Source organism: Schistocerca nitens, chromosome 4 (assembly GCF_023898315.1).
Source record: "Schistocerca nitens isolate TAMUIC-IGC-003100 chromosome 4, iqSchNite1.1, whole genome shotgun sequence".
NCBI classification, from domain to species: Eukaryota; Metazoa; Arthropoda; class Insecta; order Orthoptera; family Acrididae; genus Schistocerca; species Schistocerca nitens.
In genome coordinates this window covers 579,347,578-579,368,913 of record NC_064617.1, presented here as the reverse complement: position 1 = coordinate 579,368,913, position 21,336 = coordinate 579,347,578, and the positions used below count along the sequence as shown (strand labels likewise).

Genomic DNA, 21,336 nt, shown 5'->3' with positions numbered 1-21,336 from the left:
GCAACTGATAATGGCGCCTTGCTAGGTCATAGCAAATGACATAGCTGAAGGCTATGCTAACTATCGTCTCGGCAAATGAGAGCGTATTTTGTCAGTGAACCATCGCTAGCAAAGTCGGCTGTACAACTGGGGCGAGTGCTAGGAAGTGTCTCTAGACCTGCCGTGTGGCGGCGCTCGGTCTGCAATCACTGATAGTGGCGACACACGGGTCCGACGTATACTAACGGACCGCAGCCGATTTAAAGGCTACCTCCTGGCAAGTGTGGTGTCTGGCGGTGACACCACAGATGAATTAGAGTCTTCAAACCCAGCTGACATAATCTGCCTCTGAACATCATGTGACCTATGGTATAGAACTTTTAAGTGTTACAGGGTTTAGGTTAGCATCTCACTTTTGTAGATCAGAAATGGAGAAAGGAGGAGTTGCCACATTCATCAGGAACTGTCATAAATTTAAGAACATAAGACATTCATAAATTTTGCCTAGAGCAGCATATGGAAGCATGTGCAACAGAAGTAGAATTTCACAAAAAATCCTTCATAATATTAAGTGTATATCGACCACCTGCAGGTAACTTTAATCTGTTCATAAACCACCTTGAAGCTGTACTAGACCATTTAACTGCCAAAAACAAAGAAATAGTGGTTGCTGGTGATTTCAATGTAGATTTCCTTAAAGACTCTCCCAATAAGAAATTATTGGAGTTAGTAACACTATCATTCAACTTAATTCCCACTGTAAAGTTCCCCACTAGGGTAGCCAATTGCCCACAAACAGCCATTGATAATATCTTTATAGAAAAGTCCAATGAACAAAATTACATTACAAAACCAATAGTCAATGGCCTCTCAGATCATGACATGCAGTTCCTTCTGTTAAATGTTAATACTGAATAGGATATAAAATCTGTTAAATCTGAGCTCAAGAGGGTAATCAATAAGCGAAAAATTGATTATTTTAGGACACTCCTCAGAGACATTCACGGCACTAATGTTTACAGTGCTCATGGCATGAATGAAAAATATAACACTTTTGCTAATAAAGTGCTGTTTTCCCCAAAAACTTACCAAGGTTAGGGAAAAGTCTACAAAGAAGCCATGGATTACTCAAGGAATAGGGTTATCTTGTAAAACAAAGAGAAAACTGTATCTGTCAATCCGAAACAATTCCGATGTTGGTGCTATAGCACATTACAAGAAATACTGCAAAATATTAAAGACTGTAAAACGGACATCAAAGCAAATATATTACAAGATAGTCATATCAGATAACAAAATAAAGACAATATGGAATATAGTGAAGGAGGAGACTGGTAGAACCAGACATGAAGAGGGACAAATAGCATTAAGAGTAAATGATACATTGGTGACAGACGTGTATAGTGTTGCAGAACTTTTTAACAAACATTTTATAACTGTTACTGAAAAGATGGGGTTGTCAGGTTGTGTAGATGCTGCTATGGAATACCTCAGACCAGACATTTCAAGTAACTTCCATAATATGATTTTGACCCTCACTACCCCAGCAGAAATAATGTCCATCATAAAATCTTTAAAATCAAAAACATATAGTGGGTATGATGAAATATCAACAAAGCTAATTAAAGAATGTGTTTCTGAGTTAAGTAACATATTAAGCTTTCTGTGTAACCAGTCATTTAACAGTGGAATATTTCCTGGATGGTTAAAATATGCTGAAGTTAAGCCACTGTTTAAGAAGGGAGATAAAGAAATAGTATTGAATTTCCGTCCAATTTCACTTTTGCCGGCATTCTCAAAAATTTTAGAAAAATTAATGTACAATTGGCTTTATAACCATCTCATCTCAAATAACATACTGTCAAAGCCACAGTTCTGTTTTCTAAATGGGTCTGATATTGAGAAGCCTACCTACACTTACAGTGAAAATGTGCTTAATTCAGTAGATAAAAAATTGCAGGCAACTGGTATTTTTTTGTGATCTGTCAAAGGCATTTGACTGTGTAAATCACAATATCCTTTTAAGCAAATTATAATATTATAGTGTAAAAGGAAATGCTGCAAAATGGTTCAAATCTTATATCTCTGGCAGGAAACAAACCGTGTTATTAGGAAAGAGACATGTATCAAGCTATCAGGCATCATCCAACTGGAAACTAGTTACACGTGGGGTCCCATAAGATTCCATTTTAGGGCCCTTACTTTTTCTTGTGTATATCAATGACCTTTCATCAGTAACATTACCAGATGCCAAGTTTGTTTTGTTTGCCGATATACAAACACTGCAATAAATAGCAAATCAAGAGAAATCTTAGAAAGATCAGCTAATAAAATATTTGTGGGCATTAATCACTGATTTCTAGCCAATTCTTTGTCACTAAACTTTGAAACAACACACTACATGCAGTTCAGAACTTGTAAGGGGTGTCCCACGAGTATATGCCTAACATATGATGACAAGCAGATAGAAGAAGTGGACAGTGTTAAATTCTTGGGGTTACAGCTTGATAATGAATTCAACTGGGAAAAAGCACACCATGGAACTGCTGAAGCGTCTTAACAAATCTCTGTTTGCAATGCGAATTGTGTCAGACTTAGGGGATATAAAAATGAAAAAGCTGGTGCTTACTTTCATTCCATAATGTCATATGGGATTATTTTTTGGGGTAATTCATCAAGCCAAGCTAAAGTTTTCCGGGCACAAAAACGCGCAGTAAGAGTTATATGTGGTGTGAACTCAAGAACATCCTGCAGAAGCCTGTTTAGGGAACTAGGGATACTAACTACTGCTTCCCAATATATTTATTCTTTAATGAAATTTATCATTAAAAATATATCACTTTTTCAAACCAACAGCTCAATTCATGGAATCAATACTAGAAATAAGAATAATCTTCACAAGGATTTAAAGTCACTTAGTCTTGTACAAAAAGGTGTGCATTATTCAGGAACACACATTTTCAATAACTTGCCAGCAGCCATAAAAAGCTTAACAACCAATGAAATTCAGTTTAAGAGAAGCCTAAAGGATTTATTGGTGGCCAACTCCTTCTACTCCACTGATGAATTTCTCAGTAGAACCAACTGATTTATTATATAACTTCTGCACAATTTCAGTGCAGTAAAGTGTTCATTGTAAATAAGTATTATAGTAGTTGTGTTACATGTTTATTACCTTATAAATAAATAAAAAACTTTTAGTAGATAGACACAATCAAAAAACAGACAGACAACATTTCGAGCTTTCGCAACCAACGGTTGCTTCGTCAGGAAAGAGGGAAGAAGAGGGAAAGACGAAAGGATGTGGGTTTTAAGGGAGAGGGTAAGGAGTCATTCCAATCCCGGGAGCGGAAAGACTTACCTTAGGGGGGAAAAAAAGACAGGTAAACACTCGCACACGCGCACACACACACACACACACACACACACACACACACACACACACACACACACACACACACACACACATCCATCCACACATATACAGACACAAGCAGACATATTTAAAGGCAAAGAGTTTGGGCAGAGATACCAGTCGAGGAGGAAGTGCAGAGGCAAAGATGTTGTTGAATGACAGGTGAGGTATGAGTGGCGGCAACTTGAAATTAGCAGAGGTTGAGGCCTGGTGTATAACGGGAAGAGAGGATATATTGAAGGGCAAGTTCCCATCTCCGGAGTTCTGATAGGTAGGTGTTAGTGGGAAGTATCCAGATAACCCGGACGGTGTAACACTGTGCCAAGATGTGCTGGCCGTGCACCAAGGCATGTTTAGCTACAGGGTGATCCTCATTACCAACAAACACTGTCTGCCTGTGTCCATTCATGCGAATGGACAGTTTGTTGCTGGTCATTCCCACATAGAAAGCGTCACAGTGTAGGCAGGTCAGTTGGTAAATCACGTGGGTGCTTTCACACGTGGCTCTGCCTTTGATCGTGTACACCTTCCGGGTTACAGGACTGGAGTAGGTGGTGGTGGGAGGGTGCACAGGACAGGTTTTACACCGGGGGCGGTTACAAGGGTAGGAGCCAGAGGGTAGGGAAGGTGGTTTGGGGATTTCATAGGGATGAACCAAGAGGTTACGAAGGTTAGGTGGACGGCGGAAAGACACTCTTGGTGGAGTGGGGAGGATTTCATGAAGGATGGATCTCATTTCGGGGCAGGATTTGAGGAAGTCGTATCTTTGCTGGAGAGCCACATTCAGAGTCTGATCCAGTCCCGGGAAGTATCCTGTCACAAGTGGAGCACTTTTGGGGTTCTTCTGTGAGAGGTTCTGGGTTTGAGGGGATGAGGAAGTGGCTCTGGTTATTTGCTTCTGTACCAGGTCGGGAGGGTAGTTGCGGGATGCGAAAGCTGTTTTCAGGTTGTTGGTGTAATGGTTCAGGGATTCAGGACCGGAGCAGATTCGTTTGCCACGAAGGCCTAGGCTGTAGGGAAGGGACCGTTTGATATGGAATGGGTGGCAGCTGTCATAATGGAAGTACTGTTGCTTGTTGGTGGGTTTGATGTGGACGGATGTGTGAAGCTGGCCATTGGACAGATGGAGGTCAACGTTAAGGAAAGTGGCATGGTATTTGGAGTAGGACCAGGTGAATCTGATGGAACCAAAGGAGTTGAGGTTGGAGAGGAGATTCTGGAGTTCTTCTTCACTGTGAGTCCATATCATGAAGATGTCATCAATAAATCTGTACCAAACTTTGGGTTGGCAGGCCTGGGTAACCAAGAAGGCTTCCTCTAAGCGACCCATAAATAGGTTGGCATACGAGGGGGCCATCCTGGTACCCATGGCTGTTCCCTTTAATTGTTGGTATGTCTGGCCTTCAAAAATGAAGAAGTTGTGAGTCAGGATGAAGCTGGCTAAGGTAATGAGGAAAGAGGTTTTAGGTAGGGTGGCAGGTGATCGGCGTGAAAGGAAGTGCTCCACTGCAATGAGGCCGTGGACGTGCGGGATATTTGTGTATAGGGAAGTGGCATCAATGGTTACAAGGATGGTTTCCGGGGGTAACAGACTGGGTAAGGATTCCAGGCATTCGAGAAAGTGGTTGGTGTCTTTGATGAAGGATGGGAGACTGCATGTAATGGGTTGAAGGTGTTGATCTGCGTAGGCAGAGATATGTTCTGTGGGGGCTTGGTAACCAGCTACAATTGGGCGGCCGGGATGTTTGGGTTTGTGAATTTTAGGAAGTAGGTAGAAGGTAGGAGTGCGAGGTGTCGGTGGCGTCAGGAGGTTGATGGAGTCAGGTGAAAGGTTTTGTAGGGGGCCTAAGGTTCTGAGGATTCCTTGAAGCTCCGCCTGGACATCAGGAATGGGATTACCTTGGCAAACTTTGTATGTAGTGTTGTCTGAAAGCTGACGCAGTCGCTCAGCCACATACTCCCGACGATCAAGTACCATGGTGGTGGAACCCTTGTCAGCCGGAAGAATGATGATGGATCAGTCAGCTTTCAGATCACAGATAGCCTGGGCTTCGGCTGTGGTGATGTTGGGAGTAGGATTAAGGTTTTTCAAGAAAGATTGAAAGGCAAGGCTGGAAGTGAGAAATTCCTGGAAGGATTGGAGAGGGTGATTTTGAGGAAGAGGAGGTGGGTCCTGCTGTGATGGAGGACGGAACTGTTCCAGGCATGGTTCAATTTGGATAGTGTCTTGGGGAGTTGGATCATTAGGAGAAGGATCAGGAATATTTTTCTTCGTGGCAAAGTGATATTTCCAGCAGAGACTATGAGTGTACGACAGTAAATCTTTGACAAGGGCAGTTTGGTTGAATCTGGGAGTGGGGCTGAAGGTGAGGCCTTTGGATAGGACAGATGTTTCAGATTGGGAGAGAGGTTTGGAGGAAAGTTAACTACTGAATTGGGGTGTTGTGGCTCCAGATTGTGTTGACTAGAATTTTGAGGTGTTGGGGGGAGTGGAGCTAGAAGTGGGAGATTGAGTAGATGAGAGAGACTGGGTCTGTCCTGCCCCGAAATGAGATCCATCCTTCATGAAATCCTCCCCACTCCACCAAGAGTGTCTTTCTGCCGTCCACCTAACCTTCGTAACCTCTTGGTTCATCCCTATGAAATCCCCAAACCACCTTCCCTACCCTCTGGCTCCTACCCTTGTAACCGCCCCTGGTGTAAAACCTGTCCCATGCACCCTCCCACCACCACCTACTCCAGTCTTGTAACCCGGAAGGTGTACAAGATCAAAGGCAGAGCCACTTGTGAAAGCACCCACGTGATTTACCAACTGACCTGCCTACACTGTGAAGCTTTCTATGTGGGAATAACCAGCAACAAACTGTCCATTCGCATGAATGGACACAGGCAGACAGTGTTTGTTGGTAATGAGGATCACTCTGTAGCTAAACATGCCTTGGTGCACGGCCAGCACATCTTGGCACAGTGTTACACCGTCTGGGTTATCTGGATACTTCCCACTAACACCAACCTATCAGAACTCCAGAGATGGGAACTTCCCCTTCAATATATCCTCTCTTCCCGTTATCCACCAGGCCTCAACCTCCACTAATTTCAAGTTGCCGCCACTCATACCTCACCTGTCATTCAACATCATCTTTGCCTCTGCACTTCCGCCTCGACTGACATCTCTGCCCAAACTCTTTGCCTTTAATATGTCTGCTTGTGTCTGTATATATATATATATGTGTGTGTGTGTGTGTGTGTGTGTGTGTGTGTGTGTGTTTACCTGTCCTTTTTTTCCCCCTAAGGTAAGTCTTTCCGCTCCCAGGATTGAAATGACTCCTTACCCTCTCCCTCAAACCCACATTCTTTTGTCTTTCCCTCTCTTTCCCTCTTTCCTGACGAAGCAACCGTTGGTTGCGAAAGCTTGAAATCTTGTCTGTGTGTTTTTTTATTGTGTCTATCTACCAGCACTTTCCCGTTTGGTAAGTCATGGAATCTTTGTTTTTAATATATTTTTCCCATGTGGAATGTTTCTTCCTATTTTATTCATATCATTAATAAAAAACTTTTTTTATTTTAAATTCAGTGCATTAGTATTTGTAAAATGATCCTTTCATATAGTGTTCATTAAAAAATGACGATCATTCCACTTGGGACCTGTGGAATGGTACATTATCTTATTTGTTTGAGTTGTAAATACTTGTCATGTATTGTTGTTTTTCTGACATGTTCTACATCCTGGAGGACCTCCTCACTACGGAACAATTGGAATGAAAGTAAATCTAATCTAATCTAATCTAATCCAAACACCTAGAACAGCTGTTTGTCGCCCTCCCAATCTCCACAATATTCTTGTCAGGCCCTATGCTCCTTCTGCACCCATCTCCCTACCCTATGGCTCCTACCCCAGTGACCGTCCCCAATTCAACACTTGCTCTATGCACACTCCTACCACCACCTATACCAGCCCTGTAACTGGCAAAACATATATTATCAGAGGGAGAGCAACCTGTAAAAACATACATCTTATATCAACTGTTATGTAAACACTGTTCGACCTTCTGCATTGGCATAACTACCACCAAATTATCACTTTGGATGAACGGGCATAGGCAGAGGGTGTATACTGGCAACACACAATATCCTGTTGCAGAGCATTCTCTACAACATGACAATTGTGACCTCGGTGCTTGTTTCACCACACGTGCCATCTGGTTTCTTCCCCCAGACACCAGTTTCTTAGAACTCTGCAGATGGGAACTACTGTTACAGCATGTCTTTGGTTCTCGACACTGACCTGGTCTTAATTTGTGTTAATTTTTTCTGCCTCAGCATTTTTCACAGTAGCTACTCATTTCTTCACTTCGTTTTAGTTTTCTACATCCTGCATTTTCTTATCTGTCTATTTTTCGCACCCCCCCTCCCCCCTCATCTGTTACTTACAATGCACTTAGCATTTCACTTTTATTAACTCGTGCACAATGTTTAAGCATAAATCTCTGTCTTGCATATTACCCTGTCTTCCACCTTTAAGCTCTCAGGTTTTCAAATCTCATCTGGAGCATGTCCAAACAATCGGTCATTCCTTCTTATCCTGTCCGGTAAGTCTCCCCTGACACACAGCTCAAGTGACTTTCCCAAAATCTACCCCTTCTTCTAGACCTCTGCAGTCCTTTTCCTTCACCCCTCTTCCTTCCTCTTCAACTCTTCTGCCTGAAGAAGGAGCCTCTGGCTCTGAAAGCTTGTCTAATTGTAATCTTTTGTGTGTGAGTTCTGCTGCCGCTTGGTGAGTAGACTTTTTTATCTATCCAGTTACCTTATATTAAAAGGATATATTGATACTCGCCACACAGATCACAGTTTTCAAGAGACTGGTGATGTAACAATTCATTTATGATGCCGAGTTAATATAAGGGGATACAGAGAAAAGTTCTAGGCCTGGGACAAGGCCTTAGCACCTGGAGATAAAATTGGCCATGTGTGTGTCAGTTCTGCTCTTGTAATTGTGTAATGGTTTTGCCTTCTATGTGTGACAAAGAACTTAGTCTATAGTTGAATAATATCTAATAGTCTTTTTCACTGTGACTGCCTGTCACTCAATGCCTCCTTCAGACAATTGTACAATATTACTGATATCAATACCATCTCTGCCCCAGGCCAAGAACTCTTCTATTGTATCCTCCCGTATTACGTGTACACAAAGTAACTCAACTCAGCTTCTTACATGAGTTATTACATTACCAATCTCTTGAGAACTGTTATCTAAGTACAGAGTATATATTCACAGAATAAATCATTTTTGTCTGACAATGTTTCCAGTTAATGTAACTGGATAGCAGTGGCTTGGTGAGTAGATTTTCTATCTATCCAATGACATTATAGTTTCAAAAATTGACTACGTTCGTTGATATAATGTCTCCAGGTACCAAGTAACATGCTTGCTTAATATGCACAGTAATATTCCAACATTAACTCACTAAGTTTTGTGTTGAGACATTGACTCCAGCATTGACAAGAAAGCTGAGAGCATCTTCTTGTCCATGACGAGCTGCCCAAATCAGTGGTGTGTCACCAGAGTCATCTTTGGCCTGTAGATTCGCTCCAGATGTGTTTAGTAACTCCAGTACACTTACTTGTCCACAGCCTGCTGCCACATGTGCAGGACTGACTCTCTCCTGTAACACAAAAGATGTAAGACTGAGGCACTTTTTTGTGTAGGTGTCACACATTATTGCATGCTATGTACAGAATGTTTATGTTGAATGCTTTGAGTTGTGGTAGTACTTATCGAAACACAAAAAATAAGTCCAATAAACATGGATACAGAAACGGATACTTTCTGAGATAATCATGTGTTTATAGGAAGGGTTGCATGATGCTGGGTTGCGGGTGTTAACACAATCATTGGACTGGCACACTGTCAAATTTGTCAGCAGGATGTTATGATGTCTTACTTGCAGTACTCTACCTACCATTAGGTGGGCTGCAGTCAGTTGTGTGGTTTGAGTGGTGTTGTAGGCTACATTAGTTTTCGTCATATCAGTCTGCATTGTTGTACAGAACTGTCAATCCTGGATATGTATCATGATGTTTTACCTTCTTCCAAATCCAGATTCTCAAATTATCTTATGTGTTTACTGTCATTGCGCTATTTATATACACAAATGGTATAGTACACTTACATTTTCTCTCTTTCACCACTTATTAGCAATGGAAGCTTACTACTCAAAACGTGAAATGGTGGACATGATATTCTGCTATGGTTTAGCAAATGTATGTATGTAGCCTATGCAAAATATCCACAGTGCAGAGTGCCCTCTGATAAACTGTTCAGGAAACTTTTCCAGTATCTGAGGGACACAGGTACCCTTGCACCTCAGAAGACTGAGAATGGAAGGCTCCAAACAAGCCACACACCCAACATAGAGGAGCATGTGCTATGTACAGTGGAACAAAGTGTGCAACTAGTGTGTGACAATTAGCAGCAGCAGCAGCAGCATCAGCAGCAGAAGGCATGTCTCACTCAATTATCAGGGCAGAGGGTTCTTCATGAACAACTGCTGTACTCATATAATCTGCAATGTCTTCCGGCCCCAAGGCCACAGGATCATCATGGTAGATGGCAGATGTATGGAGCAGATCCACTGTTCACATCCAAGATTTTATTTACTGATGAGGTGGGAATCACAAGAGAAGGTGTTACGAATTTCCACAGCCAGCTTGTTTGAGCAGATGTAAACCCCGAAGCATTTCAAAAAAGAGGGCATCAACATATGGGCAAGTGTACTTGGAGATAGAGTAATATGGCCATACATGCTATCGCGAAGGTTAACCGGGGCACGTATCTGGACTTTCTCATTACTGTATTGTCTATCTTGCTCAGGCTTTGCCATTGCAGCAGCAAATACAAATGTAGTTCAAGCATGATGGTGCACCACCACACTTTCGTCACAATGTGCGTGAACATCTGATGCAGACATTTCAGGACCGCTGGAGTAGTCGAGGAGACCACACATCTTGGCCTGCTCATAGCCCACACCTCAATTCCCTAGACATTTGGTTTTGGGGACACTTGAAGGAATTGGTCTATGCAATGCCAATCAAAGATGTGTGGACACTTACAGGGTTGCATCTTCAGTGCATGCCAGCAGGTACAATAACAACCAAGTATACTCCAAATACTCCAATGGGTGTGTCATTCCTTATGCCGGAAGGCAGAGGGATGCACTGTCATGAATGGATGCCACATTTAATACCTCCTGTAAACATGTGTTTATTGTAGAAATTATGCATTTCTGGACCCATAATTACTGGACTCATTTTTCTTGTTTCAATCAGTACTGCCACTTCTCAAAGTATTCGACACTATTTTTAACACCCTGTACACTCACTTTGTTCTCTTGGTAGAGGAGTCTATCAGGAATCATAGTTATGCATCATACCTACAGTAGCTGGCTTACGATCACCACCTTCTGTTATGGGATAGAAAGGCGGTTTATCTTTGTCACTTAAGTGAACACCGTATTAGACACAGCTTCCTCCCCACTTATAGCGATTCATCATGTGATGACGGATTTTTTTCTTCGGTGAAAAATCAAAGGAAAATAGTTTTGTGCCCAGAGTGGTTACTTACCTTGCACAACTTACACTAGTTTGTTATTAAAAAATTATAGTGTTTTGGACCTTTAACTGTGTGGGACACATCAGATGAAATACCTGAAGATCACTAAACGCATCTGAGTCCATGAGAACTGCTCTACAAAAGAGGAGCATATTAATCATCAGCAGCACAGACAATCATGATGATAGGTTTTCTGATTAGATTACACAAAGGTCTTTGTTGTCTGTTTTTCTAAACTGGTATGGTATGAGATAAATATGGTTAAAACTGGATGTGCCAACCAATCAACATGACAACAAATTATCCACCCTAAATGCTTACACTGGAAACAAAAGATGGATAAGGAAGGAAGGAAGTTAGGAGTTTAACATCCCATCAACACAGAGGTCATTAGAGATGTAGCTCAAGCTTGGAATATTTCAAGTATGGGAAGGAAATTGGCTGTGCCCTTTCAAAGGGACCATCCTGGTATTTGCCTGGAATGCTTTAGGAAAATCATGGAAAACCTTAATTTGGAGGACCAGACAGATTTGAACCATCATCATCCTGAACATGAATCCAGTGTGCTAACCATTGCACCTCCTCACTCGGGAGGAAGAACCAAGCTTAGCGTTTAACATCCAGTTGCCAACAAAGTCATAACAAATGGAGTTCAAACTTGAATCGGGGAAGAATGGGGAAAGAAACTGACAATCATTTTTAAATTAATAATACCAGCATTTGCCTTAAGCAATTTAGGTATAGTAGTAGTAGTAGTAGTAGTAATCTGCAGAAAGTAAATCAATTTTGGGATGTCTCACAACCTGAAATCTCCAACGTGTCTAAAAATAATGTTAAGATACTTCTTATTGACTTCAGTGCACAAGCTAGGGGGAAAAAAATAAAAAAAAATTGTATAAGAATATCCAACATGCTTAAGAATGAACAAAATGGTGAAAGAGCATTCAACATGTGTAAAATGTTCCCATTAAAACTTATGTCCACACACTTTCACAAACTACCAAGAAAATCCGAAACCTAGATATCTACAAATCCAAACTTTGGGGAATTCAGCTGGATCACATAGCCATATCTAAAAGGAGTGTTACAGAAATTATGAATGTTAAAGTGATCAGAAATGGGGAATCTAATTCAGATCATTATCTCTGTATGATTAAAATATGATTTTCCCACCTAAAACAAAAAATACAACCAAGACAGTAATGAGATACAACTCCACTACAGTTAATATGACGACAGAAAATGCAGAAAAAAATCAGAGAAGAAATTGAGACAACAAAAAATGGGTTTGGCATGAATTCCATGTACAAATTGGTAAATCAGTAGAGAAAACTTTAGAATTGGTCAGGAGTTAAAAAGAAGACATGGTGGGACAAAGAGAATGAATAATTACTAGAAAAAAGTTCTCAAAAATTCAGAAAATAGAGTTGTCCAAAAAAAAGAACATCTAGAAGATCTGAGACAACAAAGAAAAGAAACATCAAAAAATCCAGAATAATCTTATCTTTTTTATCAAAAATAATATTAGAAATTTTTAACAAATTTTTAAACATATACTTCAAAGAAAGTGAGTGTGTGTGTGTGTGTGTGTGTGTGTGTGTGTGTGTTTCTGTTGCCTATTGTTGATGAAGGCCTTAATGGCCAAAGGCTTTAATTGAGTCTTTTTGTTGTGCCTATCTGTGACACAGCATCTCTGCTATATGGTGAGTAGCAACTTTCCTTTTCATAATATTATTACATTCCATCCTGGATTTTTCATTGTTTGATAATGATTTAAAAGCTTAACACATTCATCTCATCATCACGTAAAATACATGTCAACTCCCCACTTAAATTTACAGGTGTCTTTTATCTGACCCCCAAACACACTCAATTATAGCTAGGAATATGATTACCTATAAGCCGGAATCACCGTAAACTGGGGCATCCTCCAACCAGATTATGAAGGCATTCGTCAATACAGATATAAGAGGTAATTTATGATCTTTCCCATCCCTCACAGCGTTGCTTGACACATTCCTGTCTAAGACATATTACACAATACTCTTGAACACTGTCCTATGTTGCTCTACATTTTTGGTCCTGGAGAGGAATTTTTTATGTTGGCCACTCAGGTAATCTGAAATCTGTTTTTGTCACTCTTGCTTAGCAGAAATATCCTAAGTTACAACTGTACTCAGTGATGCTGTAATGGTCTTATGAGCACTACTTCCCTGTTCCACATTGAGTCATAAACTTCAGGCCCATTAGTGACCAGGAGAGCTAATATGTGGCCTTCACAAGTTGTTTCTCTGATTATCAGCTCAAACTTTTGTGTAAGAGAGGGGAACAATTTAACATGATTCCCTGCCTGTACTACTTACAGGGTGTATACGTGGACAAAAAAAAAAAAATTCCCGGATTTTTCCCAGATTTCCCGGTTCAAAATACAGTTTCTCCTGGGTGACAGTATATTTTCCCTTATCAGTCCTTTGAATGGTTGTTTTATACCCGGGCGTACAATATCCCGGCACTTTAGAAAACTAAACTCAGGGGAAAAGACACGTTTTGGAAAAACATCTTTGATGTGCAGCAACATGTACGCTGCGTATTTTCGCATTACGAAAGTATACACTGGAATTCCACCAAACACCGCATGTTACTTTCCGAATCATTGAAATCGAGATTTCGATGCACTTTTGTAGGCCGTTCGTAGCTCATGTCACGTGATCTTGTCAGTCGATGACAGCGTATATTCAGAGCATAGTACACGTGATGTAGTCAGCCAACAGCAACATCACTGTTAAGTAGCACGAACACATAAACAGGGAAAGTTAATAGTTTAAATTAATATAGTGTTGCTACAAGAAAAGCAAAGTTTTCACATATAATATTGTTCTCAAGCTGCAAGAGAAGCTAAGCTTTCGCATATACTGTTGATGTTTTTTGCGTGTGTTACACTTCAAGATATATCACACAAACATGCCAGTAAAATTTTTAATAATGACAATGTCTGATCGCAGGGTTCAAAGAGTTGATTTTTAAATGAGAGGGAAACGCTCTGTGATTTAATAAATTCATGGTACATTCTTGCACATAGTTCAACTTACGTAAAAGGATATTTACTTTGAATGTAACGCTTTTCCAACCACCATTCGCAATATTTTCCCGCGATCTATTAGAAACAGATCCGTTTCAGCAGTTGCCAGAAAACACAGATAGGCGACACCGCGCTTTGGTAGCTATCATGACGTAAGAAGCCCGTATGTACGTACGTGTAAAACATTGAAAGATCATACATTATGTCATCAAAGTAACAAGACATCAGAGGATACTACAAGAACATCAGAATTTTGTGAACAATATTAAAATGTGCACATTTAAAGTGCATACTGAAAGGGCACATTTGTATGTCCGGATTCTAAATGATGTAGACCTCGACATAATATTAAGCTTTTCAGTGTGGTATTTGGGATGTAAATTTTCTTGGAGCATCAGTACTGAATTATATCATGTTTGGTTCTTTATTATGACATAATGCCATACATGCTAGAAAATGAAAACGTGCACTTGAAATGCAGCAAACAGTTGAAACTAGCCAATACTGTGGAATTAAACATTTCGTTTCAAATACATTGACTGCCTCTGCGGAAAAGGTTAACAAAAGTCAAATTTCCTTAGCGAACAGACAAAAATAACGTCATTGTTCCTCAAGGCGATTAATGCTTGACTGTCAGAAAGGTGGAAATAAAATAAAATCTGAAACTAATGACATATTTTAGCCTTCCGTAATTATGTGAATGTGTTTTAATTCACTTGATAGCTCCCGGCCACAGATACCTGTTTTGTTTTCATTTGATGTAAGAGTAAACGAAGGGGAAACAGCAAAATCACTAAATGTAAACACGGGTCATGTGGAGACTACCCACTATAACTCAGACTGCTCTGCACATCAGCGCCGGATCTACATTTGCGAACCGAGTCAATTCTAAAAAAAATTGAATTTTCAAAATATGTTCATCTTGTAGCGCACATCTTTCTGAGAAGTCTGAAACATAAAACATAAGCATTCGAGGAAATGTAAGACACATTATTTGGTCTTAAGTATGCCAAAGTGCAGTGCCACGCCTCTTCATAAAGCATTTTTCTACCGCATGTCCAAACTATATTCAGGAGAGTGGACATTGAAATGTCCTGTGGTGCCTCTTCTGCTCCCAGTCGGTCGGTTTGACAGCCTGCCTCTCTTTAAAAAATCTCACAATTAATAGCGGATGGGATTTTTTTGTAATCGAGAGAACAAGAACTCTTCAGAAAATCTGAACTCTTTATTGCATATTAGTTAATAACTTGCTGTTTTGTGTGACATAAAATTAAATATAGGCTATATAAAACCAATACTGACAAGAGATAAGCAAGAAATTACACATTTCTTCAAACCTTAGATCCTAGCATTTTTTCTTTCTAATCTTGCTACGTTTTGCTACATGAAAAATCGAAATGTTGTTATCTAATACTGAAAAAGCTGTTAATACAAATAATACCCAAGACTGGTGTGGTTTCTTGATCTGATTACGTCTATTTTGTAACTGTCTGCTAGATAAACACAAAATAGGCCTTTCTCATACGGCAGCAATTTTGAAACACACCAAATAAACGAGACTGTTTTGGCACAAATGGCCATTTTATAACACGACAGAATATAATCCACGAAGTACCAATATCAAATGTCTATTAGGCCTACTACAAGCAAAAGGCTTTATGTTAGGAAATAGTTTCACTACAAAATTTTCATATAAATTTGGAATCATCTTATTCTTCTATAATTTGTGTGATGTCCCCGTTTCTTCTCCTTCCTCGTTCTAACAATCTTGTCATCACCAATTCTGTAGCTATTGCTGCCATTGTCAAAATTTGTTCGCTGATTGACTTCACTAACCCTGTCAGAATCACAAGTTTAGTTATCCCGCGATTATTTTTCGGTTAGGCGTTATTATGTGTTCGAACAACACGTTTTCCACGTTACTTCCAGAATAGAACCTATGCGTCTGCTAGCCGGGGACTTACAACTGGTCCTTACCAGTGTAGCGATCTGGCCAAAAATTTTCTGTCAAAATTTGATTTTCTTGGATACACCGAGAAGATAATACGTAATCTTTCTCACCTGTTATTCCTGTTAGTCATTTATTTCCATTCTGGTAGCCTGAATCTATGGATTTCGCTAGTAATTATAACAATGCTTATCATTTGCAAACCCAATCAACCACATAATCAGGCAGCGATTGGCATTCATCTGTTCGGCTTTACTCCCTCAGCTCGTATTGCCCCGGCCCCTTTTGTCTGTGGAAAGTTTATTTCTAGATGCGACGAGGATTCTCCTGACAGAAACATCACGTACACTATGCATGGATTCAAAAGTCAACTTATGATTCATTCAGAAATCAAGTTAAAATGTGTTCAAAAATGTTCAAAAACCAACAGGGATGTGTTTCAAAATCATATCAATAATCGATAGACAAACGTGTGCTGGATGCTAGGCGCTTTGTGAAACAAGTTTTTTTTTCCCCAAGAATATGAATTTGGCGCCCCCTTTTCCCGTAGCATCTAGCTGCTTGCTGCGACTGCTTGCACAGCCAACAGCCACATTCCTGTAGCCAGAAGCGGGAGAATCACTACTCAAACGTGACTCAACTGCGCATGTGCATGAGCGCGCGCGAAATGCTAAAACAAATCGAATTTAAACAGTTTCGACATCACGCTCATTGGAGGCAATTTGTTGTTATGAAGCACTGCATAGTCTTCCTAAAGCCTTTGACACATTTTCGATTGGCAGACGCTTGCATGAGCACTGTGTGTCGTTGTTGTATATGGCGCATTTCCTTTGCAATTTAAGTTATTTTCGTTTTTTTCTCTCGTTTATGTTTTATTGTTGAAGTTTTATTCTGCAGTAGCGGGATAAGTAATATCCTTTGTTAGAATATCGGTTCTTAGCAGCCAAAATTACAAAAATTTAACTGAAAACTCAAACAATGAAAAATTCCCGGAATTCTAAAAATATCCTGGGTTTTTCCTGGTTTCCTCCCGGATGAAAAAATTCCCGGGTTTTTCCTGGATCTCCCGGTTGTCCCGGGTCGTATACACCCTGTACTTACCTTAATCACTTTAGTCTCAATCTATATCTGGTATGTTGAAATCTTCGCTTAATATAATGACATGACAAGGAAATTTACACAAAATATTCTCCAAGTTTCCCCTCAAACATTCCACCACAACTCCTTCTGAGGCAGGGGGGTCTATAAAATCATCTGATGACCATGTTTTATCCACTTTTAACACTTATCTTTAGCCAAATTATTTGACAGCTGGAATCCTTACTAATCTCACTAAATACAATAATACTTTTTACAGCTAAAATAATCCTCCAACACTGGTGTTCAGCCTGTCTTTGAGATACACATTCCAGTCCGAATTTAAAATTTCATTGATATTAACACCTGGCTTCAAGCATATTTCTGCATCTAGTACTACATGGGTATTGTTACCGTTTATAAGCAAGACTAGTACTGGGACTTTTCCATAGACATTCCTGCCATTAACTGATACTATATTGATGTTTCCTACCCTTGATATGCCATGATAAATGCTATTCTCTTTAATTAATGAGCATGCTATTCTTCCCTGTCTCAAACCAGAATGTGTCTTGTCAGGCCTGTGGAGTGATTTCTGTACTATCAAAAAAATTATGTGTGCATGCTACATCCACTCTGCTACCATAGTAGCTCCTACCAACATGTAGCACACACCTGAACTACGAGGGCGGTTCAGAAAGTAACCTCCGATTGGTCACAGTGCGGGTTGTGGGGGGAGTAGCGACGCCATCTGTGCGTTCACGCACTCAACAGGTCAGTCGGCATCAAGCCGTGGTCGAGTGAATGTCGTACCTGCGCTAGTTTAGTTTTTGTGGCAGTTTGAAATGTGTGCTGCAATAGAAAACCTCGCCAAATGTGAAGTGCGTGCTGTCATAAGATTTTTTTACAGCCAAAGGATATTCTGCAGCAGCTATTCATCGTGAGCTTTGTGCCGTGTACGGACCAAGAGTTATGAGTGAAGGAGTTGTCCGTGAATGGGTCCGTTTATTTAAAAGTGGACGAGAAAACGTTCATGATGAAGAGAGGAGTGGTAGACCATAATTGGTGTCTGACGAACTCGTTCAGACAGTTGATGCAAAAGTTCGTGAAAATCGACGTTTCTCAATGTCGGAGTTGTCTACTGGTTTTCCACAGATTTCTAAGACTCTCTTGTACGAGATAGTGACAGCAAGATTGGGTTACCGTAAGTTCTGTGCACGATGGGTGCCCAAAATTCTTACCGACCACCACAAAACTCAAAGAATGGCCTCTGCATTAGACTTTCTGTCACGTTATGAGGACGAAGGAGAACCATTGTTAAACAGAAACGTGACCGGTGACGAAACCTGGATTAAGTACGTGAACCCTGAGACAAAAGAACAATCAAAGATGTGGGCACATTCAAATTCGCCTACCAAACCAAGAAAAGCCTCGCAAGATTTTTCTGCCAGAAAACTAATGGCAACGGTGTTTTGGGATGCCAAAGGGGTGTTGTTGGTTGAATTCATGGAACGTGGTACGACCATTAATCAAGACGTGTACTGTGAAACAATAAAAAAGTTACGACGGGCTATACAGAACAAACGCCGTGGTATGCTGACTTCCGGTATAGTTTTTTTGCACGATAACGCCCGTCCTCACTCTGCTCGCAGAACAACGGCCCTTCTTGAGTCCTTCAAGTGGGACGTTATCAACCATCCACCTTACAGCCCAGACCTGGCGCCAAGTGATTATCACCTCTTCATGCATTTGAAGAAATGGCTCGGGTCACAGCGATTTGATGACAACGAAGAGCTCAAAGATGCGGTCACAGGCTGGCTCCAGGCACAAGCGGGTGATTTTTATGCAGAAGGAATTTCAAAGCTTGTGAAGAGATACGATAAGTGCCTCAATCGCTATGGAGACTATGTAGAAACATAGTGCAAAGATGTAGTTGTAAGATGTATATATTAAAATATTTTTATTTAACTTGGTGTATTTTTTTAAATCAACCGGAGGTTACTTTCTGAACGGCCCTCGTATTTTCTCCCAGACAGGAGAGGTCAGGACCTGCATCCAAGATTGCAACAAAATTGTCTGAGCCTCTGGTTTAAACTTTCCATTTGGCTCCAAATCAGAGTACCTTGGATGATTGTCCGTGATTTAATTACCGTACACAAGGGGCTAACAGAAGTTAAATTGGTATAACTGAATACACTGTTATAAAACACTGTTAAGATTTTTTATTAAGGCCTATCTTTCAGCAGAAGTTGTATAGTCTTGAAACAGATATTCATAGATATACTGATATTCCTGTGATCATAGCTGTGGCTAATCTTTAGCCGGTCATGTCGCACTTAACTGTTGAATTCTGGTAGACTTAATCTTCTTATAGATATTTTTATCTTCTTCTCTAAAACTTTGACTTTTTAACAATTCCAAAGGCCAAAAAATTGCTGCTGTCTGGTGCTGCTATCCCATTGGGGTTTATCTATTCCACTATATGGCGCATCCCAGGTGGCAGATTGGGTGGGTGGGGGCAGAGGCTGACTGGATTTGTCCAGAGGATTTGAGGGAAATAGGGAAATAAAATACCTCTCATGGACCAAAAACAGGTTCCTTGCCATGGTTATGGTGATGTCCTTAATGGCAACTTCGGCAGAAAACAATACCTTTGGTAAAGCGTAATTGGTGGAGAAGGTACACTCTCCTTTATGAGGGCTAATGAAGAGAGGAACCACTACCTAGGGGCACAGAGGATCTTCAAAGGCTACGGGAGTTAGCCCAGAAAGAAAATCCTCAGATGTGTTAGGCTTAGTAGGCCAGCACAGGACTAAAACATGTTATTGCTTTCAATGTCTATACAATATATGGCGCACAAAGTCCATACCTGTCTCGCTGGAAGGAAATCCTGATGATGATACTGTTGCTATATGTGAATTGGTGGCTGAGAACATAAGCGTCAGACATTGAATCCAAAAGTTTGTGGTTCAGTCATCAATGGTCCCATTTTTTTACTTCATCTGTGAGACTGATTTGTGTCAGTGAATGATGCCAAGTTACAGCATGGTTCCTTGTCCACATTAAAATGGAAGTCCCCTTATAACTGGCTGTCTATATCATTTCAGAGCTATGAGGAGCATAACGGCATACCCCCTTCAATAGGATTAAGCTTAGTGAGGCAGTAGGATGCTCTGATTTACATTATGCAAGACAGTTTAAAAAAAAATAACAATAACAACTAACTTCACTGGTTTGTGTATACACCAATTTTTGTGAAAATTGTAAGAGTCAGGAAGAATGAGACAATGAAGCGAAACTCAGATGATGTGTTGAACTGTGTATCGTGAGTGAGTGATTAAGGGTGCAAAAGAACTGGTGTACACATAGGACTAGCAAAGACCTCTACAGTTTTATCAGAAATGTCAATGTTACACTAAGTTTTTTCATTTATTAGCTTTCAAACACAGTGAAAAGGGGGAAGGGGACGCAAGTGCCTAGAGTGCAAACAGAAGCATTATCAGTATGGGGCCAAGTTTGAATGGGACAGAATGATTGACCTCCAGGAAATGGCTATGTCATCCTGTAACATTTGTGTTTGTACATGGCACACTTCTACAACAGTGGTACAAGTACAGTGGCAGCAGAATGAAGAAACTTACATACATCAGTGAGTGAATGCCTAACCATGACTGTAATCATATCATCATGAGGGATGTTCACCTCTTATCTGCAAGACTGTAACTCCATCTATAGTATTGGTTTTATGCTAAAACACTGTAAAACGTGTATGCTGTCTGCACTGACTGTTTTGTATAATCTGTTGTGAGCTGGATATATACCAACATTAACTGACACTGTCTAGAAATAACACATGCACTGGACTGTAACAGACAGGGGAATATGATTGCTGTGAAATTAAGTGACAAAATGTATGTGTCACTTTAATCTGTATGATGATGATGACCACAAATGTGTACGAAGCTACTGTGATGAATTACGTTCTGGTGGCTTTCACTTTTTTGTGGAGCTGTGAGCATATGCTGAGAGCAACAGATTGTGGCACTATTGTCTTCACTTTTACACATTGTATGTCATCTCAGCAGCAACTAACTCTGCATGAAATGCTTCAGAGCCCAAGGAAATTCAATTTCTTCAACCACATCCACAAACTGTACTTCAGAACGACAATGCTCCTCTTCCACAGAATGACAGCTAGCCTAGCACTTTCTCCTTGAGCTATATGTTTG

General features: G+C 40.4%; 1 protein-coding gene across 1 annotated transcript in view; it reads right to left on the bottom strand.

The window, feature by feature from the left end:
- LOC126251853 (death-associated protein kinase dapk-1-like) overlaps window positions 1-21,336 on the bottom strand; it is a 305,116-nt gene that overhangs the window by 174,300 nt on the left and 109,480 nt on the right. Inside the window, exon 10 of the mRNA XM_049952529.1 lies at window positions 8,860-9,057. Coding sequence (XP_049808486.1) covers window positions 8,860-9,057 — 198 coding nt within the window. The remainder of the gene's footprint in view (window positions 1-8,859; window positions 9,058-21,336) is intronic.